General features: G+C 32.2%; 1 protein-coding gene and 1 non-coding gene across 9 annotated transcripts; both read right to left on the reverse strand.

Annotated features, from left to right (window-relative positions):
* Nucleotides 1–1,220: 1,220 nt before the first annotated feature.
* On the reverse strand, nt 1,221–6,822 carry MAB1 (Transketolase family protein). Of its 8 annotated transcripts, none has more exons than XM_039019554.2 (16): nt 6,563–6,821; nt 6,140–6,207; nt 5,971–6,033; nt 5,536–5,616; nt 5,427–5,453; nt 5,256–5,318; nt 5,028–5,114; nt 4,559–4,684; nt 4,023–4,156; nt 3,784–3,856; nt 3,623–3,688; nt 3,053–3,091; nt 2,831–2,955; nt 2,624–2,738; nt 1,816–1,927; nt 1,221–1,504 (listed from the first exon to the last, which is right to left on the reverse strand). In XM_039019554.2, the coding sequence occupies exons 2-15, from the start codon at nt 6,188–6,190 to the stop codon at nt 1,859–1,861; spliced, it is 1,119 nt and encodes a 372-aa protein (XP_038875482.2). In that variant the 5' UTR covers nt 6,191–6,207; nt 6,563–6,821; the 3' UTR covers nt 1,221–1,504; nt 1,816–1,858. The 8 variants fall into 8 exon arrangements, with proteins under 8 accessions (XP_038875482.2, XP_090164281.1, XP_090164282.1 ...); XM_090308155.1 differs by having other exon boundaries at nt 6,140–6,212; nt 6,563–6,814; XM_090308156.1 differs by having other exon boundaries at nt 6,558–6,704.
* An 18,445-nt stretch (nt 6,823–25,267) lies between these two features.
* LOC120068710 (small nucleolar RNA R71) lies at nt 25,268–25,371 on the reverse strand. The gene has a single exon (XR_005479335.1). It is a non-coding gene; the product is annotated as a small nucleolar RNA R71 (small nucleolar RNA).
* Nucleotides 25,372–26,550: the final 1,179 nt, after the last annotated feature.

Below are 26,550 nucleotides of genomic sequence, written 5' to 3' on the forward strand. Positions count from 1 at the left end.
TGAACTGTTGGGAGTTTTAAATTTACCCAAATTGTATCTACAAATATTCAGGAAAAGTATATTTGAATAATCACTATTTTCTTCTTAAAAACATCTAAACCTGTTCTTTATGTGTGTGTATATATATGTTTAGACTTGTGAATGATGACAAATATCTGTAATTTCTTTAATTTCGAAAGTCAAATCTATATTGAAGACAACACCTTTGATTTTCTAGATTATTAGTTCAGTTCAATGTCAAACATCCGACAAATATATGAAATTAAAATCATCAATGAAGATCGAAAAAGATTTAATTTCATGACTTGGTTTCATATTTAGTATGAACATGTTTTTCTTTGTTAAATTTATATAAAAAATTATCTAATCAAATAATTGATTGCAGCATCTGTATGCATTAATTAAAATATTGAAAATCACATATCAAACACGTTATTTAAGAATTAGAACAATGCAAATATAATTTTTTTTTTATGCAAAAGCAAATATTTCTTGATACCTTTTTAAAAGAAAATGTAAATTACAACCCTTTCACTAAACATATTCTAAGATATCTTTAATTAACCCTTCATTAATCTCATTCAATATTTATTATTCAGCAAAGCAAGAACAATGAAAACGAACAAAAATACAAATTAGGTTACAATACTATGAACACTTGAATCTTGTTTTATTTTAGTCTCTATCCTTACTCTCATATGTCTAAATTCAATAGTACTTATTGATATTTTGAAATTACCTTTCTTTTTTTCACTAAAAAAAAAAAAAAGAATAATAATAACAATTATGCAAATTATTGAACAAAATGTAACCATAAATGAACTGCAAGAACTATTTTGATATATTGATAATACAAGGATCAATTTGGACATTTGAAAATACATGATCTAAAATAAAACAAATTTGGACCAAAATAAGATTTCAACCTATAAAGTAAAAACAAACGATTCACCATATCATTTATCATTTAACATGTCCAATCCAACATACATTTGTTATTTTTACCTGGAAACAAAACAGACCAAACTAATCCAAGCACGACGAAACCTTAGCTGTTAAAATATTATTGTTTGAAATTGAAATCAAACAGTATCAAATTTCAAACTTCAAGTAACAAAAAGTCAATGTTTCTCCTAAAAATGTAGAGCATCGGAACAGCATAGAGATTCATAAACAGATAATTCATATCAACATACAAAACCATGTGAAAAAATAAGAGATTAAAATGGTAAATAAATTTATTAGAATATATGTATATATTCATAGCCAGTAGGTCCATTTGGTGTTGACATTATGAAAAACCAAGGAGGGAAGATTCAAACTTACAAGACAAACAAACGGTTTGTTGGGCAAAGCAGAAGAAGAAGCAATCTGACTATCAAATAGAGTTGACAAAATTGAAATTCCCTTCTTTGACAAATATTCTCCCAAGTTAAAATTTTAACAACTTGGTTATGTCCCCAGACCAGACGCCATCACAGAAACAATGTACAGTGTCCTGCATCTGCTAAGCCAATTATTATTTTACAAGTGTCAACAAAATATATTAACTAAAAGCCAAATCATTCAACGGACCACCAATTTATCCTACGTCCGTGATGATTTTGGGAAGAAATGGATATTTCTTTTCACAAAAGTATCATGTACTTGGATTGGACTTGCCCATTAAAAGAATAATGGTTGCAATTGTCTTGGCTAAAAGAAAGCGGGTGAAGTTTAAACATCAAAAGGTTTTATTTTACAAGGGAAGAGTGAAATTTCTCCTTGATTGAGAGAACAGGAACAGAAAATGACAGATAAGTCATTAAATCTTACCCTAAGATGGAAAATTTTTCCAGATTGGAAGGGCAAAATTAACTTAACCAGTTGCAGCCAATGGTACGGCTCTGTAGCATGCTCTTTTTGCTGCTCGAACGATGTCCTCAACCTATACAATTAGAAAGAAAAAGAGCAAAGAAGGAAGATGGGGTAATTGCCTTCTTTAGTTCATCTTAGATTCCAAAGGACTAAGGTCTCATTTGGTAACTATTTGGTTTTTGAAAATTAAGCCTATAAATACTCCTTATACCCCTAGGTGTTTCTTTGATTTGTTATCTACAGTCTACAAATTTTTCAAAAACCAAGTCAAGTTTTGAAAACTAGAAAAAATATTTTTTAAAACTTGTTTTTGTTTTTATATTTTGGCTTATAATTCAATTCTTTTACTTAGGAAACCTGAAAATCATGGTAAGAAATTGAGAGAAAACAAACACAATTTTCAAAAACCAAAAACCAAATGATTACCAAACGGAGTCTAAGATTTTTAAAAAGCTTAGCTCCAAGTCAGCCCCGAATTTGTAGAAGTGAAAGACTGTATATAAATATTTAAAATGTATAATCTTTCCCTTAACAAAACTACTAGCACTGCCTCTATGCCAGAAGTAAAAATTTTTACAAAAACATGTCAAAAAGATTTTAATCAGAGAAGGTTTCTTTGTAGAGACTAAAAGTTACAGTTCTTTCCATTTCTATGGATAGGATACTAGATCTATCAATTTTCTTGCTTCTTTCTTTCTCTCTATTAAAAGTACAGTATACTTGTCCGGATGAATAAAAAGCTATTAGAAAAGGTAGGGAAATGAACCTGGGGAACAGCCATCCTTTCAAGATTGGCTGCATAAGGCATGGGAACGTCGGCCCCTGCTATCCTCTCCACTGGCGCGTCAAGATAGCCAAAACTTTCCTCGACAACAGATGTGCTGACAACGTAAAAATAAATACTCACTTTAAGTTAATACAGCATCTCCAAAATCAATCAAGAAAAAAACATGAGAAGGGGAAAATGACAAACCAGATCTCAGCTCCAACCCCATGCTGAGGAAACCCTTCTTCAACCGTTACTAATCTATTGGTCTTCCTAACTGAAGCATTAATTGTGGCTCTGTCTAGTGGCCGAATAGAGCGCAGGTTAATAACCTATGCCGACAATATAAGCCATTACACTTCTGATCAACAAAACAAAATTTATCTACAAACATCTATAAAAAGAACACTATCTTCTAGCAAAAATTACCTCAGCACTAATTCCTTCTTTGGAAAGTATTTCAGCTGCCTGATAATCCAAGCAATCAAATTAGTCATGGACGGATATTCCAACGTCAAAGAAACTGTAAACGTTGCTAAACATGTGTATCGAAATATGATATAACATACACCAAGTAAAATATCTTTGAACTGCCCATTATTCCAACCTAAAAGTTGCCAAAAAAAAAGAATACAGCATTCTTAAGGTAAGATCTTCAGATCCACCTTAATTGTTTGAATACCATTAATGCAGAATTATCATCGTTGACATAAAGTGCCTAAACTGCTGTGGAAAAGTGCATAACGCATGAAAAAAAGTCCTGAAGAGTAAGATGATCCTTCTATATTACATTTTTATAGTAAAAAATATCACATTTAAAAAAATCATTTCTCTGCCATTCTAGAGATACATATTCAAGGAAGATGTACTTAAAATCATATTCACCAACTAAAGAACTTATCTTGCACCCCTCACAGGTCAACCTAGTCCTTGACATAGTAAGTTAAATTAAAAGTAAACAACCAAACCCCATGATCCAAATAACTGAAGGATACTGACCTTAAGTGCATAGCCCACCATCTTCGAAAAAGCAGTAATAGTCACATCCTTCCCTTCTCTCTCAATCTATCAAAAATGAATGATGTAAAGTTACACACAGAAGATGAATAGCAAAATAGAAACCATCTTCTGAAATGTATCAAAAGCAACAACAGATTCACCTTAGCTTTTCCAATGGGAGCGGTGAAACTGGAATCAAGGACCTCTGCTGAAACAGGGAATGATTCACCATATCTGAGGCAACAGTGCACATTCTTGATGGTTATTTTCTTGGAAAGTACATGGACATTTTCTTTCTAGAACCCAAACTTTTCATTGAAATAATGCTCAAAATTACAAGTGTCCCAAAGGGGGAAAGAGTAGTGAAAAAGTATTATAGACATTTTCATTCACCACTTACAATAACTCATTTTCAAGAAACACCACAGGATCTGGATCCCTTATAGCAGCTTTTAAAAGCCCACGTGCATCTTCAGATGAATATGGGGCTAAAACTTTCAGGCCAGGACAGGAGCCATACCATGCTGCATAACACTGCACCGAAAAATATGAAGCATATTTCAAGGATTACCCAATTGCACCATCTGAAGTTAAGTGTAAAATTGTTTTGCATTGATAAATCAAACTTTCATAGAGAAAAATGAAAGAATACAAAAAGGCCAACCAAAGGCCAGCAGAAAAATAGACGAACAAAAGACAAGCCTAGAAAATGGCAGCCCAAAAAGGAGCCAAACTGGAACTAGCCTAACAAAACCAGAAAGAGCTCCAATCCAAATAATTATGGAACTCTTCAGAAAGAAAGACCCAAAGTGAACTCTAAGAATGTTTAGGTGGTAAAAGATTCTCGACAAGAGACAAACATAATGTGAATATAACTCACAAAATACACATACACAAGCACACGTGAAAGAGAAAAAGGGAAGAAAAAAAATTAACCTGGGAGTGCTGGGCACCAACTCCAGCAGCTGCACCATTAGGCCCTCTAAAGACAATTGGCACAGAAATTTGGCCAGCTGACATATAATTCGTTTTTGCCGCAGAATTAATGATATGATCAATGGCCTACAGCAAAGAGGACATAACTGAAAGTGAGACAACTGGAAAGGAGAGTGGGAATACAAACAGTAGAATGAATCAATACAATGGAAGCTAAATTAAACTTGTACATTAATATTAATGATGTACGGTAATATCATGACTATTGAGCCCTAACAAATCTAAAAGATAGTTACAGAACAAAGACAAACATTATGAAGAGAAAAGTTGGAGAACAGAACAACAGGACGAATGAAAGAAACCAGGCAACAGCAAAATATATTCAAAAAAGTTTTTTTTGTTAAGCAGATGAGTACAAGCAGGAAACACCGAACATGAAAAGGAATCGTATGCAATTCATTGTTATAACCTGCATGGAGAAATTAAATGTCATAAACTCCACAACAGGCTTCAGACCATGGTAAGCAGCGCCGACACCAATACCAGCAAACCCAGCCTGCATAAATTTAGAGAACATTGAGGTCAGTGAGAATACAATCATTTTCCTTTAATATATTTTACCATATCATAACAGTGAAAATTCAAACGGCTCAATAAAATTGAAAGAAAAATAATATTATTTGGGTGAAGCAACAACCTCTGTGATTGGGGTATCAAGAACCCTCTCGGGACCATATTTCTCCAAAAGCCCTTTGGTTATCTACTTGGAAAGGAGAGAAAGGCCAAAAATTGTTGAAATGTAAAACACAAATGGAAAAAACATTCAAATATCACGTGAATTAGAGATCGTCTCTTCAACATATCTAACCTTATAGGCACCCTGATATTCTCCAACCTGCATTAGAATGTTTGAAATTAGCCATAAGGTTAGACACGGCAGATAATATACAAATGGATTGATGTTCATTCTCCCTCACCTCTTCACCCATCAAAAAAACTTTAGGATCAGCGGACATTTCTTCATCAAGTGCAGAGTTTAGAGCATCTCTCACAGTCATCTGTGCATATTTGGAATAAATTTTGGGAAAAGAATGGTTAGCCTTTCGTTTTTAAACAACATCAAAGCCGAGAGAGAGAGAGAGAGAGAGTAAATGGAAAACAGTCACATTATTCACGAAGATCTAAAATAGATGGGTTACGAAATAACTCACTCCTAAGTGAGAGTAGGGAAAATATAGTCCTGAACGTTATTTTCAACAGGAACCTTAACCATTATTGATGAGAAGAAACCAAATTACTTCACTCTAGAAAGTTTCAGCATACAATATATCGAAGAACACTAGCTGAAACTGAATAAGAATAATAAAATAATTAAAAAAAAAAGTATCGAAGGACTCGAGACTATGTAATACCTCTTTTGCCGCCGATGAATAGTATCTCGATGCCGAGGCGGCTGGGCGAAGCCTCTGCAAAGCCTGCCCGTAAATCATTAAAATAAAACAAATAAAACATTAAAATCATTGGCGAAAAGTCGTTTATCCGATGCAAAAAGAAATTTCGTTCAAGGGCATGGAACCGGACCAGAATAGATGAGGCTCCAGTGCCAACCTTTTGCCGAACGATCCCCCACATTTTTCTCGAGCGAAAGGCTGCTCTACGAAACCAAAAACCAAAAACTTAATATATTTCAAACAATCCAAATCACAATTCCATTTCAAACATCATAATATCTCACAAACATTAATCAATTTCCAACCAGTTTCACTTCCAACTTCAGCAAGAGAAGGGGAAAACAAAAAACAAACAACATCAACTTCAATATCAACAACAACAACAGCAATATCTAATACACCAGATGCATTCACAAAAACAACAAACGTAACAGAATTTCAAAACCTGAATTGAAAATCAATAGAAAGAGTCACAAAGCTTCAAGAACAAGCGGCAGCTAGAATAGAATCAGATTCATGAATGAAACAAAGAAGGCAAGAATAAGAACCTTACCTGACCGGCGTTTATGGAGTTAGATCGCTGCAAAGGGATGGATCCGATCAGACGGGAGATTTGGGGAAATGGAGGGGTTTGAAGACGGCAGGACACCACCACCTTACCAAACTCTCCTAAAATTAATAATATTTCTTTTTTTTCTTTTTCTTAATTTCTACTTTCGGATATTCATTATTTTTTCCCCCTCCGTATCCTAATAGTTAAAATTCCGCAATGAACTGCTTACTGTGGGGCAAGGCAACGGAGAGTGTGGAGTGACTAAATCCAGTGGAGTAGGTAACATCTTTTATCGTGTATCTGCACAAAGACTTTTAATTTTAGTCAACATATCAATCCATTGAGATCTCATCCATCGTTCACACCGTTAGAAAATCTAACGGTTTAAAATGCAATCAATTAGTATTTTAATCGACGGAGATTGTTCGATCGTGGACGACTATGGAGCCGTTTAGATTGAGGGCATATTATAAGAATAAGAATATCAATGATAAAGGACATATAATGAATAATCTCTTTTTTCTTTATAAATGAAAGGATATATAATCTCTCGTTTGGTACCATTTTTAAAAATTTTAAAATATATTCTATCGTGTAAATAAGGAATAGAATAAAATACTATGTCCAGCTGTTCCAGTATTTTCTTCCAAACGTCGAATTTATTGAAATTAGTTAAATAATAATAATTTTCTGTAATAAAATATAATATGTACACATTTTTTTAAATGTTAATAGACTATAAAGAGTTTTTTAAAATATCAATAATAAATTAGTATTAAGATTTATTAAGAATATAATGACTAAATTTAGACACTTGGAAGTAAATAGATTAAAATTGAAGAATATTACAAAGGTGAAAATAGTATTTAAAACTACTTTTTATAGACCCACGAATATATGACAAGGAGCCTCTTTATGTTTCTCTTAGTTTCTTTTATTTTGTTAATATTAATATCTTTATTTTTTAAAATCAGCTAATTAAAATTTATTATATTATTTAAACTTATTTTTTTATAATCAACCTAATTTGTTCGTTGAATTAACCTAGTTAATCATTCCACTGTAATAAATTAATAATAATTGGTTGATTAAAAACATAATTAATGAATTTTCATTAAATAAGAATATAAATAATTAATTTGATTTTTTTTTTTCGTTACAGTGATTGAATACTATTTAAATCATTAATAAATTAATAATTCGTGAAATATATTTAATTAAAATGAATAAATAGAGTAAACTTTAAATTTATGTAGTTTGCTATTCAATTAAAACCACGCATTCGTTGTTCATGATTTTTTTTTTAGTTGTTAATGATGTTAAAGTTATACAAAATTTATATAATTAATTCCATAAAGATTCAATAGAGTTCATTTCTATACAGATTAGCATGGTCAGAACAAAAAGAAAATCATGTATAAATTCCTAACACGAGCATAGTTAAGTTGTTATAAGTTTGTAATATCAATTTCAATGTTGAATTTCATCACTTCCCAAAAAAAATCTACAACTAAAAACATCAATTTGCGATTTACATCAATATGATTCACACACACCTTATTTACCAAGTACTTGATATTACATAAAATCTTAAATTCAGAGATATTAAAAAAGATTCCAATTATATATTTCGATTTTATACTATATATATATATATATATACACATACTAATATAAGCATGCAAGGGGCGTTTGGGACAAGGGTTATCATCGAAATATAATAACCATCACTTGTTACAATAAAAACTATTTCAAAACCTCAAATTAGTTATCGTCAACACTATTTTAAAACCTCATTTACTACAATATTTATTATTTACTACAGTTTTTACTATTTTACATTCATTTTTTTAATCATTTGCTACATTGTTACTTTATTCTCGAACTAAAATAATTTACATTTCAAACACATACTATTATAACTCAAACTAAAATAATCTACTCCTCAAACATAAACTATCATAATCCAACTATAATAACCTAGGACTCTAATAACTACTCCATTGTCCAAAATATCTAAGGGTAGGTATGAATCTCTACTTAAAATTGTCGTAAAAAGAAATTAATAAGCAACGTGAACACATAATACTCAATTTTAAAGCATGTTATTCAAACTTATCGGGGGATATGTTGGGTGAAAATGTTGCTCATGTAGAATCTTATTTATTAAAGAAGATATTGTCCAATTCAATCTCATAATTGAAGCATAATTCAGGGAATAAAATACTTATGGGTTAATTGGAAAAAAATAGGTGGTTTTAGAAGTTAATTAGAGAAAATGGGTGATTTTCAAACTATTTAGAAAAAAAGATCGAAATATTATCTTTATTGGAATGCGTCTGTTCAACATACCGCATTCTAGTATATTTTAATAATATGTGTGATCAGTCTAACTGAATGTGTTTCTTAGTTGATTAAATAAATAAATAAAATAATTATATAATGTCAAATCAGTTTGCTGAACAGATCCATTCTGACGCCCGTTTTGAGGACTGCGAGACACCAGACCTTATTGACCGCAGTGGAATTTTTTGTCTTTTTCCACTTCAAATCTTAAAATTAGTCCTATAAAATTATTTTTAAAAATTTAAATTAGTTAATTAATAATAATAAATTATATATAAAAAGACACCATTGGAACAAATATCCAAAATTTACGAAAGGAACATTAATAGTTTTTTATTTTAAAAAAATAATTTTAATTTTAGAGTTAGAGATTGAAATAATCAATTGTTGACTAGTTGAATTTTAAAAAAAAAAAAAGTTGGGGATTAGATTAAATTCCAACATTTGAGAGTAGAAAGACTAAACAAATAACAATAAAAAAAAAATATAACATATAGAACGTGTAAATAAAATGGGATTTTAACCCAAACTAAAAGTTAGGAGTAAACCTTTTTTTAAGTTGCTCTTATAGTCTTATTGTTCGTTAGATGGAGACTTATTAAAATAAAATTAATTCAATGGTAATTGACATGACTTTATTCTCTAATAATCGAATATTCGATCCCGTTCTTGTTGTTACTATAATCAAAGAAAAAAAAAATACACCAATCTTATATCACATCTTTCAAATATAAGTAAGTAAAGATGAAAAGTCACACATACCTCCCGTTAGAACTTTGTAAGATTTTTATTTTAAAAAAGTGCATTTTATTTTTAATTTTAAAAAAAGTGTATTATTTCTATTATTAGTACTTTGTATGTTTAATTACTATTGGTTTTATGTTTAAATTAATTTGAATATGAGTAAAAGGGTAGAAATTTCATGAATGGGATATTTCCAGGAAAATGTATCCTTTGGACTGGAGCGACCTTACGCACTCGCGTAGGGCCAAATTTAATAATTTATGATTATCTTCCTCATAGTTTATTATTAATATTAATATTACTATTATTGAGGAAAAAAGGGACCACATTAGAAAAGTATTTGCTTTATCTCGTTTTACTTCAATAATAATAATAATAAATTAATAGATGAAAACCATTGCGTTTGCTTTATCTTATTCCTACTTCAATTTCCTTTTTTTTCCGAAAGAAGCACTTTCTTTCGACATTTTTTTTCTATCGAATAAGTTTAGGTAATAGTATTATATTTGAAAAGTTGCATTTTAAAATTTAAATTTTGAAAAATATCCATTTTGACATTTTGTCTTTATATTTTAAATAAATTCGTATGTTACTATTTATCTTCAAGATGCATATTTTCAAATATAGGTGTCTATTTAAAATATAATATAGGTGACTTTTTAATTTTTAATTAAAAACATATTTATATATTTTAAAACCACAGTTTTAGGTCGTATTGACCAATAGGTGTAATTGATTTTGGTTGGAAGCAATTCTTTATGTACATGCATTTGATGAGCACCATTAATGCAATTGATGACTATAGAATGTGACTCATTTGGTAGTGGTTACATACCAAATAAATGCTTCATTTGACGTATGTGTGACATGCATATATATAAAAGAAAAAAAAGAAGATAAAGTGAGTGATTAGGTTCTTAATTTAAAAAATAATAATTTTATATAATTAAAATTTAAATATAAAGAATTCTTTTAAATAGATAACTCTGAAAGTAAAGGAAATGTAGTATATGTAACAAAATAATAATAATTGGAGACTTAAATTATAATCGAAACTTGAATTTTTACTTAAAATTTGAACTACAAAATTCAAAACGATTAAGAAAATTTAGATTTCTCAACTCCAAGAGAAAATATTAGTTTTCAAATTTAAATCCTCGACAATATTAGTTTTGAATTACAAACTTATTAGTCCTTGATGAAAGTCGATGAGCAGAAGGGAGATGTAAATGTTGCCACTTCCTAAAAAAAGTTCCACAAAGGTTAAACCTTTGTACCTTCTTCTTCTGATACTAAAAAGTAGAAGAAGAATAAGGGAGGTCAGGGAAAAACTAACCCTACTACACTCGAGAGGGGTAGGAAGACCAAGGTTGCCAAAAGAATTTACTTCTATTGTAACCAAGAGAGATATTGGAAATAGAACTGTCCCAAGTATTTGGCGAAGAAGAAGAAAGTCAAACAAGGTAAATGTGATTTACTAGTTATCACTACTGCAAAATTTAGTATACACTACACTTTTATTTGGACATAAGACTATGGTTTTTTTTTTCTTTCTAAAAAAACAATGGTCTAAAATTGTAGAGATTAAGCTAACCATAGTCTAAAATAAATGCACTCATTTAGATACCACACAAATTAAAATTGTGGTCTAAAGATATGTTATAGACTACGAGGTTTTAAAAACGTTGGTGTAAAAATTAATTTTGCACCATTGTAAAAAAATCGTGTAAAAATTAACTTTGCACCACAGTCAGTAAAAACCATGCCGTAAAACTTCAAGGTATAAAATTTAACTTTACACTAAAGTAAAAAAAAACCATGGTGTAAAATTAACTTTGCACCACGGTCAAGAGCCTGATATAAAAATTAACTTTTCACCGAGATCAGAGAAAACCATGGTACAAAATTAATTATATGAAGTAAAAGTTAATTTTGCACTACGGTCAAGAAAAACCATGGTATAAAAATCAACGTTGCATTGGAATAAACAAAAACCGTAGTGTAAAAAGTAACATTAACCACAATTAATGTAGTTAAAATTAATCATGGTCTAAAAACTAATTATACACTACAGTAAATAAAAATTATGGTGTAAAGATTAATTTTACACTATGATCAACAAAAATCATGGTGTAAAAACTAACTACAAACTACATGTACAAATTAATTTTATACCACGGTCAATAAAAAACATGGTATAAAAGTACACTATAAACCATTGTCTAAAAATCAAATGTACACCAGGATCAATAAAATTGTGGTCTAAAAGCCAATTATAGACTATACTATTAACAATCATAGGAAGTCTAATATTAACTTTATACTACGACAAATGTGAATTCTAATCTATAATTAGATTGTGTTGTTGTACTTTAACCTAGAATTTGTTAATATCATGGTCAAATATATATCTTAATACTATACTTAAAAAACATTGCTATGAAAAATTAATATTTGCACCATGAAAATAAAATGTTATCTAAACCATGATTTTATGTGAGACTAACCTAAATTTTGTTGGTTAAAATAGTGGTCTTATATTTTCAAATACTTGCATTTCTTTTTCACTTTAAAAAATCTCACCCAAATAAAATAATAATAAAAAGACCACCGAAGTGATTGTGGTGTTGGACTAACCCATTATTCAACCAGGTATTTTTGTTTGTTGTTTAAAACGACCACCGTGAAATCTAGAACCATATCTTTTATCATAGCTACATCAGTAATCTCTCTTCTCAATTTTCCATTAATTTCTCTATCAAGCAACATAATAAAGTCACTTAACAACAATTCTTTTTGCTCAAATTTTTCTCAATAATTTTTCATTTCGATTCCTGCTCCATCTCATAAGTGTTTAAATTGATTTTGAGTTTCTAGTTGTTGGGTCTAATAATTTAACAATTTCTTTTGTTGTTGTTGAAATATGTTATGCATTTTTTTTTTTAATGTCTTTTTTAATATGCACAAGTTGAAAAATAATCTATTTTAAACATGTTTCTGAGTTTGGTTGTTTTGTTGTCTCATTATAGGAGGACCTCATTTTGTCCTCTAAAGACGATAAAGTTTCTTCTTTATCCTAATATAATAACTTGTTATGATGTTAATTTTTCTTCTAGTTAGAATTAGAATATTGTAGCTTTTCTTTATTTTAAGGATTTTTTTCTTAAATTCTTTATCCTAATATAATAACTTGTTGTGATGTTTATTTTTCTTCAGGTTAGAATCAGAATATTGTAGTTTTTCTTTATTTCAAAGACTAAAAAAATTAGTTTTCATATTTGCAACATCTAATAACCATTCATCATACACTTTTAGGGCTTTTATGTTTAATCTTAAAATCTCTAATTATATGGTATATGTTGATAGTTCATATAAATGTTTACTTTAAATTGAAATTTTATTTAGAAAATGTTAATTTGAAAATACTTCAAAAGGTTAAATTAAAATTTATGTGAACGCTCTTCTCTTAAATTCTATAATCTTGGTAAAGAAGATAAGAGTAGTTATGAGAATAAAGTTCTATATTCTAACCTTTGTCCTTTCTTTATTTTTATTTTTCTTTTTTCTTTTTAAATTTATCAGACTGAAAAAGAAGTTGAACAAGTGCTCAAGTTGAAATTGTTGAAATACACAACGAGCGGGAACAATTTCTTCAAAAATACTTTTACTCACAAAAATGGTGTATCATAGTTTTAGTTGGTTCAATAGGTTTAGTTTTTTTTTTAAAAAAAAAATAAAATTATTGTATTCTTACCTTTCATTTATGTATATAATTTGATTGGATTTTAATTTATTGAAGTTGAACTTGTTCGTGTAAATTGAAGATTTCATTTAATTGATATTGTATGGATGAATAGAATTTGAGGTTGATCTATTGGTATAACACAATTGATAACAACCATAGTTTGTAGTGATAGACCGTGACTATAAATATAATATATATATATATATATATATATAATGCGCTTTATTGGTATAGACTACGGTTATAGGTAGTCATGCTTTACCAATAATGACAATGGTTAACATAAGTCGTGGTCTATACGATAGACCACAACCAATGTCAACCATGGTTTATGACCATAGACCATGGCTGATGTTAGTCGTGGTCTATTGTATAGACCATGGTTAATCTTAATCGTGGTATAAACTATATACTATACTGGAATAAACCATGGTCACAAACCCGTTGTCTAATCCAAAAGACCATGGTTATATAATAATAGTCTATATCAAATTTTGTAGTAGTGTCTGGAAACCTGCTTATTGAAGAATGATGATTCTACCTGAATAATTGATTTAGGCGTCACTAATCATGTTTGTTCTTCTTCGAGAGAATTAGTTCCTGGCAGCAGCTCGGGACTGGCGAGATGATTATGTGGATTGGAACTAGGTAAATCATCTCAGCTGTGGCCATCGGAGGCCTTCGATTGCTTTTACAAAAATCATATTTGTTATTAGATAATGTATATGTAGTTCCGGGTCTGAAGAGGAACTTGATTTCTATAAAATGTTTACTTAAACATTTTTATACTTTGAACTTTAATGTAGATAAAATGTTTATTTACAAGCATGATGTCCAAACATGTTCTGCAAATTTAGAAAGTAATCTTTATGGGCTAAGATCGTTAACATCTAAAGCCCTTCTTAATACTGAAATGTTTAGAAATGCAATAACTTAGAATAAAAGATAAAAGGTAACCTAAAGAAAATGCCCAACTTTGGCACCTAAAATTAGGTCACATAATTCTAATAAGATTGAGAGGTTGGTTAAGAATGGATTTTTAAGTAAGTTAGAAGAAAATTCTTTACCTGTACGTGAGTCATGGCTTGAAGGCAAAATACTGAAAGACCTTTTACTGGAAAAGATCATAAAGCCAAAGAACCTTTGGAACTTGTACATTCGAACTTTTATGGTCATATGAATGTTAAGGCAAGAGGAGGATTTGAATATTTCATCTCTTTTATAGATGATTATTCTAAGTATGGGTATGTTTACCTAATGCAGCATAAGTTTGAAACTTTTGAAAAGTTCAAGAAGTATAGGGCTAAGGTTGAAAATTCATTAGGTTAAACTATAAAGACACTTCGAACTGATCGAGGTGAAGAGTATATGGATTTGAGATTCCAAGACTATTTAATAGAATATGGAATCGTATCCTAACTCTCAACACATGGTACACTTCAACAGAATTGTATATTAGAAAGGAGAAACGGGACCTTGTTGGACATGGATCGATCTATGATGAGTTATGCTCATTTACCTTATTTGTTTTGGGGTTATACAGTACAAACTGTAGCTAATATTTTGAACTGCGTTCCATCCAAGAGTATTTATGAAATACCTTTGGAATTATGGGATGGTCGTAAAGGTAGTTTACGCCATTTTAGGATTTGGGGTTGCCTAGCACACATGTGAGGCCAATCTTAAGAATTTCGAAGCTCGTTTAAAATTATGCCTATTTGTAGGCTACCTGAAGGGAACAAGAGGTGGTTACTTCTACATGTCGCCACATGCCTGAGATAATGCGGAGCGACAGATGTCCTTGAAAATGATTGATTTTAAAATAAAATAAAAAAGGAGCCGCCACCAACATTTTTTACGTTGTAATTAGACACCAAAATAAGATAAATAATTTTTAATAAGAAAACAATAAAAGTGGAATGCGAAAGCTAGAGTTGGGTTTAGGAGTCGTTTATGTGTGGGGAAGGTGTTAGGACCACACAACACCCGTTTAGAAAATGATGGCCAAATTTTAAATCTTGAATTGAAATCATTCTTTAAGTAAATTCAATTGGGAAAATAAGATTTTTAAAACAATGTCTTATTTTACATCTCATTTCTCCAGTATTTGGAGTAATTATCCCATAAAATAAGTGAAAATTTTAAATCAATTAGGCTATATTAGAATTGAGGAAAATTTCTCACCTCAATAATGTGAGTAATTATTAAAATTTCTCAAAATCCATCTTAAGTTGACCTTTTAATAAAAGTTCTTTTTTTTTTTTTTTTCTAAATGATCATTTTAATTAAATTTATCTTATCTTGGATTCAAAATCTCAGACTCCCAAAGATTATGAACTCTTACCTCAAGAAACTAAAAAATTGGACTCCCAAATATTTCTATAAAAAATTTAGAAAAACGCCAGTGAAACAAATATTTAAGAAAAGAAATTAAAACTCATTTAATAAAACTCAAAAGGAGTTAATCTCAAAGACTTGGAAATAAATCTAAAAGTATTGAAAATGCCAGAGAATTTTTACTAAACAAAATATTAATTTAAATATGTAAAGCTACATTGGTAAAATATGCAATTTAACAATGCATTTAAAACAATAAACCAACGAATAATGATATTTTCAAAGATAAATTTAGTAAAGCATATATTCAATCTCGGACTCCCAAAGAATCGACTTCCTCACCTCAAGATTCTAAAAAAAATCAGATTTCCAAATATTTCTAAAATCCATCGTCGGATATTTTTCTTTAAAAAAAATAATTAAAAATATTAACAAATTTAAACAACTATTAGCAAGAATATATTCACTAAAAAAATGAAGAAAAAAAAAATATAATATTTAAAGATGCATATAAAAAATAGAAAATTGTTAAAGAAACAATCATCAATGCTATAATGAGGAAAAAAGAATTAAATAAAAATGCTAATTATAAACAGAAAATAAAGATAAATATATAAAGAATAAAGTTTAAGGATAAATTAACAAAGAAAAAAAATAATTGTTCGCACGAGGTTTCCGAAGAAACTTGTTTCATGGAGTTGAACTTGTGTTGATGTAGATGTTGGTGTTGATTTAATGCAATGTGGTTCGATCTCTAGTAATTGATCCTTTGATTCTCTCGCAGTTGAATGTGTGTGCTTGACTTATGGAAACCGGGTGCGTGATGTTCTCGAAGTTGAAGTCTTGGAAGAAACTTTGGATCTTCGAGAGATTTATGTCTCAAGGAGTGTGCAACTTCAGGAGTCAATGAGTCTTTTGATTGTAGAGAATTATCTCTAAGCTCTATGGAGTGTAGAATAGCGGATCCCCACAAATTAAGAGAGCTCCTATATTTATAGAGTTCTCTAGTGGATTTCGTGGGCTTAGATTTGGTTGGTTCATAGGTCTGGCCCTTGGGTCCAATTAGTTGGACTTAGACCTACTTTGGCATTTGGGCTAAGCCTATTTTTAGGCTTAACTGGACTTTAGCCCAAATTATAATATCAGATCGAGTCAAATTAATTTAACTCAATCCAACATTTGTGATGAAAACACGTGACATCAATCAGATGCCAATTTATGTCTTCAACCTCAATTTGGGTACACATGTCAACTTTTAATTGGTCTCAAATTCAATCGTTTGGAATTTCGCCATTAGTTTAGTAAATGACGTGGCAATTTGTGATTGGTCCAAAATTTCTACCTCAAGAAATGTCCTGAGGTTTATGTACATACGTGGGTAGATGAATCTTGAAAAAGGTGAAGTTGGAATAAAAAATATGAGTTATTTGCTTTTGATTTAAACTTCATTTGATGTGTCAGCTAAACTACGAATTTGGTACATAAGTTTAACAAGCATTTGGGATAAAATTTTGAATATGGCTAAATTTTAATTTGAGATTTTACTTTTAATTTGATTTGGACTAAGGATAAAAACTAAACTTGATAACATTTGGGATGTAGTCAAATTTTAATTTGAAAGGAGTTTTAGATCTTACCCGCAATTTGATTTGGAAGTAGGGATAAGAACCTAAAGATGGATGAATTTGTTACAAAATTTAGAAGATGCTCAAATTTGAATTTTACATCAATTTGAGGCCTAATAAAAACGTGTGTATTTTGAATTTTGGATAAAATTTGGAATATGGTCAAAATTTAATTTAAAATAAATTTGAAAATTTGTCCCTATTTGATTTAGCTTTGGGGATATGACACTAAATTTGGATGATTTGAATTTGGGGATAAAATTAGTAATATGCCTAAATTTTAGTCCGTTACTTTATCCACAATTTAATCTCAAAGTTGAACCATTCGATTTTGAATAAAATTTGGAATATGCCAAAATTTTAATTCAAGACTTTATCTCCAATTTATTCTCAAAATTGAACAAATCGATTCTTAATAAAAATTGAAATATGACCAAATCCTGCTTGAAGATAAATTTTACGACTAAATCAAATAAAATAAAATCAAATAGGACCTTATTTGATTTTTTTTAATTTAATTTGAGATTAGGATAAAATTAAATTAGGAAATCTAGTAAAATATAATAATTTAAACCAAATCTTTATCTAATTTAGATTTCCTAATTCGTCGTGGAACCTGGCAAATCCTCTATAAATAGAACCCAAACCTCGCATTCTTAACTCACAACTTTGCATGAAGGTAAAGAAAAGAAAATTTTTTTCCTCTCGAGCCACCGCCCCAGAGGCACGAGCTGCAAGTCGCAAGCCATGATCTACTCCATTTACCAGTTGCGAAGCCGCTTAGTCGTGCCGTGCATCCACAAAGTCGCCACCCCAGAGCCACAATCTGTGCAATTTTCCAGCCGCGAAGCCACCTAGCCAAGCCATCCACGTCTATCGTTTACATCGTTCCAGTTGCTGCTTGCTCGCCCTTGATGGCCATCTTGTTGGGTTTTATGTCCTAAAACTCGTGGTTTGTAAAACAATAAACTTATTCTGAAATTCAATAAAATTATTATTGAAGTTTGATTCAATAAAGTTGTTATTGAATATATGAATTGCTTATTTCCTTTTTTAAATAAATCCAATAAACTAAAAGATATATGATTATTATATGAGTACTTGAACTTTATGTGGAGACATAAAAGTAGATTAGGTTCAAGTAAATAGTCAAAATGATCTATAGTATACGAATAAGTTTGGGTGCCTTATTTTGGTAACGCTATCGGATGCGACACTATGTAATTGTTACAAGGGGTTGTAAAGTGCTTAGGGATGGCAAAATTCCCCAGGGTCCACGATCCAACCCAGTTTGACTGGGGACGGGGTCAAATTGAAGATTTAAATCGGGTCCCCGATCAAGGATAGGGAGGAGATCCCCACCCCATCCCCGACCTCAAACTCGATTCCCGTCCTTGCCTCGATTTTTTTAATTGTTAATATATACATATATATAATAATAATATATTACTGAAACAATATGTTTGAGTTTTTTTTTATTTATTTTTTTTAATTTTAAAAATCTAATATAATAAATATATTTTTCTTAATTTATATTAAAAAAAATATGTAATGTTTAATTTAAACAGCTATATGTAACAATAATACTAATTTCCTATATAAAATTTACAATTTCAATATAAATATTAAATTTAGTTAATTTTGAATAATAAAAATAATAAAATAATAAAATAAAAAGGAGAAATTTTCAAAATGGGGAATGGGGCGGGGACGAGGATTAAAAATCCCCACAGGGGCGGGGATGGGGAGTGCATCCCCGCCCAGCCCCGACCCTGTTGCCATCCCTAAAAGTGCTACAAACAAAGTGATCCTGATTCGTTCATGTGGTGACATGAGAAGTGAGGGCATATTCTACAATGAGTTTGCATAAGATCGGACCAAGAAATAAGTCACTCTTACTTTATAATGTTGTTTACTGTTTACAACTGACTATTTCATAACGACGACCTAGGTAACTTAACCTTAATCCTGAGCTAACTATAAACTCTTATTTATTCGGAATTATCCTTAGATTTTCATAGGTGAGGCTTGGTTCAACAACGCGGGCTCAATAAGCCTCCCATTTCAAGGGTAAGACTGGATAGATAGTTGGGGACATAAGGTGCAAGACAAAATTCACTCCTACTTAGGGATAGTAGAGAGGTTGTTCCCTTAATGATTTTGAGTCTTGAACAAGGTTCTCACCCTCTCATTGGCCCGAGAGGGACTCAGTTTGATGATCAGATCACAAACTAATTGTTTATTAGAGGATTAGTGGAACTTAAGGAACAAGAGGTAATCTCAAGGGTAAAATAGCCTTTTGACTCAATCGTTATTACGAACAACCTATGAAGGGTTAACTTATTAATCATGGTTATATCGAGTGGACACGATATATATACAATGAGGGGAGTGCAACTACTAAGCTTTAATAGAGTGACCTGGTAGTTAAAAAATGGGGATTAATTCGGCGTAAAGAGTTTAGATCATTGAAGCCCATGATCTATAGGTCCATTAGGTTCCCCTACTAGCTCACAAACGAAATTAGCCTTAGAATAACGTGATAAGTTGATTTAAAATGTTCAAATTCGAATTAAGGGTATTAATAATTATATGTGATATAATTATACGTTTAATTTTGGAATTAAACGTAATTGGAGAATCGATTAATATATAAATATGATTTAAATATTAATTTCATGAATTGGGGTACATGGTGATAAAATTGGTGACATAATTAATTTAGTATTTGATATTAAATTAACAAAATTAATCAAATTGTTTAATTAATTATTAATTATTAATTTTATTAGAAAAAATTGATTATTGAATTAAGTTTTGTAAAATTAATAAAATTTTAATTTTAGTTAAAGAATTAAAATTGAAAAAAGTTTGGTTTTGAAAATCAAAATTCAAAGTAAAAAGAAATTAAAAATTGAGAAAAATCCCGTGGTGGTATTTTCCCATTTTCAAGCTTACATACCTTAGTCATCTTTGCACTACATTTTTCAGCTCAAATTTGAAGGAGGACCTGGAATCCATGCATGCATTCTAAATGCGTGAATTGCCTAAATAAAACCACTCTTGATTGAGTAGAAAAGATGATGCAAATACTTCAGGTTGAAGAAAGGTTCTTCAACAGTGCTGAATCTGTGTGTTTTCTCCTCTAAATTCTTAAATTCATGCTTGTTTTAAGTCCCACAACTCAATCCAAGGCTCCTAAAGAATAGTAGGGAAGCTCTAGTAGTGGTCCATGGCCTGAATTGAAGAAAAATGTTGTTGTATTTCGTTGAAGAAGAGGATCTTCAAAGGTATGTAATGAAACCCTCTTGGTACCCCATGAAATACATATTTTGGTGTCAAAATTGAGAAATTAAAGTACTTAATGATCTTGTTTTCTTCTTAATGATCCTGTTTTCTTTCGCTGCATATTTCTATAAACCAACATGTCTACGTAGGTGGACGTGGGCTTCGTTGTCGACATGTTAGTTGTTTGATCATCATGGCCGCTGTTTGGTCTTTGGGGGAGGAGGGAGTGGTGAGGAAGTGACAGAGGAAGAAAGAAACAAATGGATTCAAGTTTTTCCCCCCACGTTTTTTTAATGCTTTTTTGAACTAAATTAATCTCAAATTTTTTCTTCATTTTTTAAAAACTAACTTGATTTCATATTTTCTTCTTTTCTTTCCTTTTTAAAGAATTAATTTAATTTTAGTTTTTCCCTTTTTCTGTATTTTCTTCACACAAATTTCATCTTTTTTTTAAAGAAAATTTCTTTGTTTATTTTTTTCCTTCTTTACTTTTTTTTTTTTTTTCCAATTTATTTTTTGTTGAATTTTTTTACTCACTTGCCTTCACTTTGTTTTACAGGATTTAAACTATTGTGACTTGTACTTAAGGGAGTATTCTTTTTTCTTCTTTGCCGACTTCAGCACATCTAAGCAAAAGGTGGTTATTTATTATTTTTTTTTGCATGAGCGACCACCGCCTTTGTTGATCTTAGGGAAGATTGGTTCATTGAGCTAGATTATCTCAACCTTAGAGAGTTCCGGATCATCTTGACCCTAGAGAAGGCTGAACCATCTTCCTCTAGAGAATCATCTCGTCCTTAGAGAGGGTTGGGTCATCTTTTTCTGAAGAGGGTTAGATCATCTTGCCCTTAGTGATGGCTAGGTCATTTTCCCTTGGAGAGGGCCAAATCATTTTGTCTTTAGTAAGGGTCGGGTCATCTTCTTTTAAAGAGGGCCAGATCATCTTGCCCTTAGTGGGGGTTAGATCATCTGACCTTGTCAAATCGTCTTACCCTTAGAGAGGGTCAGATCATCTTACCCTTAGTAAAGGTCAGATCGTCAAACATGCTTGCATCATCTAAGGATAGTGACATTAGAGGGCTCCTTCAATCCTCTCTGTCCATGCAGTCTCAACATATGTCCAAGCCCTATGAAGCTCGCCATTTTTCGCTTCCTGCTTCTTTTACTTCTTCCATGTGCAGGATAACCCCAAGGGATTGCAAGTTTTTTTCTACCAATCAGGGCCCGAAATATATAGTTTCAATCTAAATTAAGCTTTAGTAGATGGTACAAAACTACCTCTTAAAGAAAAGTTGTTTCCATCTGGAGGTGATACTCGTTTATTTAGTAGATGGTATAAAATTTTACTAGGCTATTCAGTAATTCCTTTTAGTTATCGCCTTGTTTTAGCCAATCTCCATATCTGTGTATTTTTTATGGGTTTCCATTCAAGTGTTGCTCCCATTGGACTTCTTATGTCAGGATATGGATCCAATAATAAATATTCCTTTTTAGGTGGTATACGAGCTACTGCTCAATCAATTAGTTATGAAATAACTTTAACTCTATGTGTATTATCAATATCTTTACGTGTGATTCGTAGAGACATAACCATTTTACCACTGAAACTTATTTCTCTATGGTGACTTTTTTTTCCTTTTTGCAGAGCAATGGTTTACTTGACAGAACATGTCTCACCTAAAAAGAAACATCTTGTAATTCTTGAAGACAGGAATCAACCTATAACCAATGGACTTAGCCTACTTGTGGAGGAGCCATTAGTTGGTCTCTTTGCAAATGTATGGCCTGATTTGGACAACGATATGCCCCCACTTGAATTATCAATGGAAGTGCCCTTAACTCAAGGAGAAAAAAAAATGTGGGTATTACAATCCTCAATTCATAACAAAGCTCCTATTCCTGATCAGATGTTAACTCCCACGCATTGCATGATTTATTGTGAGACTCGTTGGAATGCCATTATAAAAGTCCTTGGAGAATTTACCTTTACCGACTACTACTGGGAATGGCTAGAGTTTGTAGTTAGTTGAAACGAACGGACCCTTCACGCTATTTATTTGTTTGGCGCAGTGGCGACTTCTTTGTATATGTACAATCGAAATAGTGACATGACTCGAGATTTTTTAGAAGCTTGGTGTCCATCGACCAATACCCTTCACACTATGGTAAGTGAATTATCCATCTCTTTATGGGACCTATGGCCATCGATGGCCTTCCGATAAGAGAAGGCTTCTACGAAGAGGTCATTCCCTGTCTTAGAGAGTTAATTGGCTCTTGAGACAAAAAGAGATATCTTGCAAAGTCTTGCGAACATCTTTTCTAGGCGTACCATTCAATAATTTGCCTATAGAAAGAGTGTACATCACAAAAAGATCGTGCATCGTCTTTTGAGAATGACTCTGATAACTTGTAGAAATACAAGTTATTTTGGCTCTTAAGTTGGAACAACTAAGGTTTTTAATGATAAAATTTTCTCATTTTTAGAAGAAACGCATGGAATTACTCAAACATTAGCAAACTCATGCAAAAGAATGTTTATTATTAAATACTGCGGCATTAACGCGTTATATTGTAGGATTTCAATAAGAAGCTAACGCGTGATTAAGAAGTGTTGCATGCAAAGCTCTAACGCATGGGCCATGCGTCGGAGGGATTCAACGCAAAGAAGATTCATTGATTCAAGCTGTTTGTGTCAAATTACCACTTGCAAGTATGGGCACCTGCAGCAGGTGGCGTTTGAAAAGCTTCCGACTGTCAGGCGACTGACCAGGACATGGACTTTAATGCTGCCCATCACCAAGCTGGAAATGATCAACGCCTATAAATAAATGAAATCCCTCTAGAGTTCGAAGTACAGAAAAATTTCATGTTCTTATACTCAGTATTAGCTTAGTCGTAATGTTAGATCTTTAGAGCTGTGTTGTGGTGCCAAGAAGAGCAGAAGGGAAGAGAACCACCATCATCGCCGATCAAGGAGCAGAGGAAGTCGAGCTTGAGAGAGACACTTCATCCAATTCCTATACAAGTGATTGTATACAACTAGAATTGAGCCAAAGAGATACAAGAGATTGTACTATGCAGCTTGACTCAGTTCCTTTCATCTCATTTATCGCTTTTATACTTTCATCTGATTAAATATTGTTTTTGTGAAGACAATCTGCTTCTTTATAAAATCCATATATTTAATTCATCACACCTTTCCATTGTTTATTTCTTGTTTATGTTGGATGCATCTATACTTCATGCAAAATTTCATTTCAAACACTTAAGCCAACTTGATCAACTGGTAAAAGCATCTTTAGCTTAGACTATTCGAGAGAATAAATAAGCCCGCATTAAGTAGAATGCCTAGTACATCTAGAGATAGACTTACTAGTGTTTATTGCATCCTGTGTTTGACGCATGCATCATAGAGATAGGTTTTGTATGTTATTCGCATTTAGAAGTGTTGAATAAAGTCTAACGTGTAAACAAAGATAAACAAGTCATCTTAGATCGACGCATACCACGTACATTAAAATCCATTTTCACATGATCCATCACTCACTACTCAACTCTTTTGTATCTTCTTGTACAAGCACAACACCTTAGTGTAAATAACACATTTCTTCATACATTTAGGAATCCCTACAACAGCTACAACTTAAGGTTTGCGTTAGCTTAACCTGAATCCCTGAGTTCAACCCTGAACTTACGAGGAACCTAAATTGGATTTATACTTGGGTCTGATTTAGGAAAACTTGAACATCAATAGTTGAGTGTCATGCGTTCTGTTGCACATCTCTAACGCATTAACCCGTTACGAATACATCAACGCAGCAAAGCATCAATGCATCATTCATACTTAGAACTTATTCTTCCAATTTATTTTATACAATACACTTCTAGCTGAATCACGATAGCAACGAACAAGTTTTTGGCGTCGTTGCCAGGGATTTAGAAACAAAACTAACCAGAAATTTCGTTTGTATCTTTTGTAGGAACACTTCAGTCGAGGGAGTATTACGAGCTAAGCCTAAGCTTGTAAACGTTTATGAGCAGGGAGAGCACTCTTGAACTTATATACGACCCCGAGATTGAAATGACCTTCCGACGTAGAAACCGATCTAATCATCGTCGAAGGTTGAGGCAACAACTTTTTAGACAATAGAACAGGTAACAAGTAATGGCGGACAACCAGGAAAATAAGAACTTAGCTCAACACTAGCTCATGCTGCACAAAATCCGATCCTGATGGCAAACAGTAGCATGCGTCCCATGAGAGAGTACGTGTCTTCTGTATTGTATGATTTCTCACCAGAAATCATATACCCAATAGTAGATGGGACGAGATTTGAGATGAAATCTGTAATGCTTCAAATGCTCCAGACTACTGGACAATTTGGGGGTGGTCGTGGAGAAGATCCTCACGCCCACATGAAACGTTTCCTGGAAACGTGTAATTCATTTGTGATTCCTAGAATCACCCCAGAAGCGATCAGGCTATCTTTGTTCCCCTATTCTTTGCGTGATGACACAGAACAATGGGTAAGCTCACTGGAGCTTGGTGAAGTCACAACCTGGGAGAAGTTGGTAGAGAAATTTATGCAAAAATACTTCCCACCTACCACCAACGCGAGGAGGCGTAGAGAGATTATGAATTTTGAACAAGAAGAAGTTGAAACCTTAAGCGTCGCATGGGAGCGTTTTAAGGGATTGGTCAAAAATTGTCCGAATCATGGACTACCACTAACTATCCAGATGGAGACTTTTTATGGTGGATTGAATAGAGCATCGTAGATGGCAGCCGACGCAGCTGCAGCTGGTGGAATTATGGATAAATATTACACTAAAGCTAAGGAGATATTAGACCATATTGCTAAGCACAACATGGAATGGGTGGAGGATTCGTATGACACAAGAGCTGACAGGAAGAAGAGATCTCATAGTGTTAATTCTATCGATTCCAATGCAATAGCCACACTATCTGCACAAGTGGCTACGATAACCAACATTTTGTAGAACATATCGTTAAGCAACGCATCAAATCAGCAGAAGGTGAATCAGGTAGAAACATTCGGGCAGCCCATGGTTAGCTGTGTGGGCTGTGGAGATCCTCATTCCCATGCTGATTGTCCACAAAATCCATAGTCAGTATGCTTCATTAAAAACAATCCATTTTCCAATACATATAATCTCGGATGGAGGAACCATCCAAATTTTTTGTTGGACAAGAAACCAACAGGAGCACCACCTAGGGGCGAGCCAACAGCAAAGGCAAGGACTGCCGCCTGCATTCCAACCAACACATCAGCCATGCCAACATTCCTTTTAATAGAGGAGGTTAGGCGTCGAGTTCAGGATCTCTGCTTGAGAACCTATTGAAGAAGTACAACGCCCAGAATGACGCGTTGCTGAAAAGCCAGGCGTCGTCTATCAGAAACCTGAAGATACAGGTAGGGCAGATAGCGAGTGAGTTGAAGAATAGGTAGCCTGGAGTTTTACCTAGCAACATTGAAACTCCTAGGAACAACAATGGAAAGGAGCAATGTCTCGCAGTGACATTGCGAAGTGGCAAAGTTCATGAATAAAGAAGAACAAATCCAAGAAACAATAGTCCTTCAAAAGAACGCAACACACATTCAATGGCATTAGAAGACCAAGAAGAAAAAATGCCTAAAACAACAAGCCATTCAGAGCCAAGTATGTCTAACGCAGGAAAACCTACGGTGCCGCTGAATGCACCATTCCCTAGACACTTGATAAAGAAGAATGATGAATAACAATTTAAGCATTTTCTTGAACTCCTGAGGCAGTTGCATATCAATATTCCACTTATAGAGGCCTTGGATCAAATGCCAAAATATGTCAGATTTTTTAAAGATATTTTGACGAAGAAAATGAGAGTCAGCTTGACGGAGGTA

The sequence above is a fragment of the Benincasa hispida genome, chromosome 12, assembly GCF_027475165.1.
Source record: "Benincasa hispida cultivar pf3 chromosome 12, pf3_genome.v1.1, whole genome shotgun sequence".
NCBI lineage: Eukaryota > Viridiplantae > Streptophyta > Magnoliopsida > Cucurbitales > Cucurbitaceae > Benincasa > Benincasa hispida.

What these genes read in the sequence shown, in the direction of transcription:
- MAB1 (XM_039019553.2), bottom strand. Translation starts at nt 6,190, where the DNA reads ATGTGGGGGATCGTTCGGCAAAAGGTTGGCACTGGAGCCTCATCTATT. An exon ending in TTTTTTTGATGGGTGAAGAG is followed by an intron (nt 5,454 to 5,535) that starts GTGAGGGAGAAT and finishes ATTCTAATGCAG; the next exon opens with GTTGGAGAATATCAGGGTGC. An exon ending in TTGATACCCCAATCACAGAG is followed by an intron (nt 5,115 to 5,255) that starts GTTGTTGCTTCA and finishes AAATTTATGCAG; the next exon opens with GCTGGGTTTGCTGGTATTGG.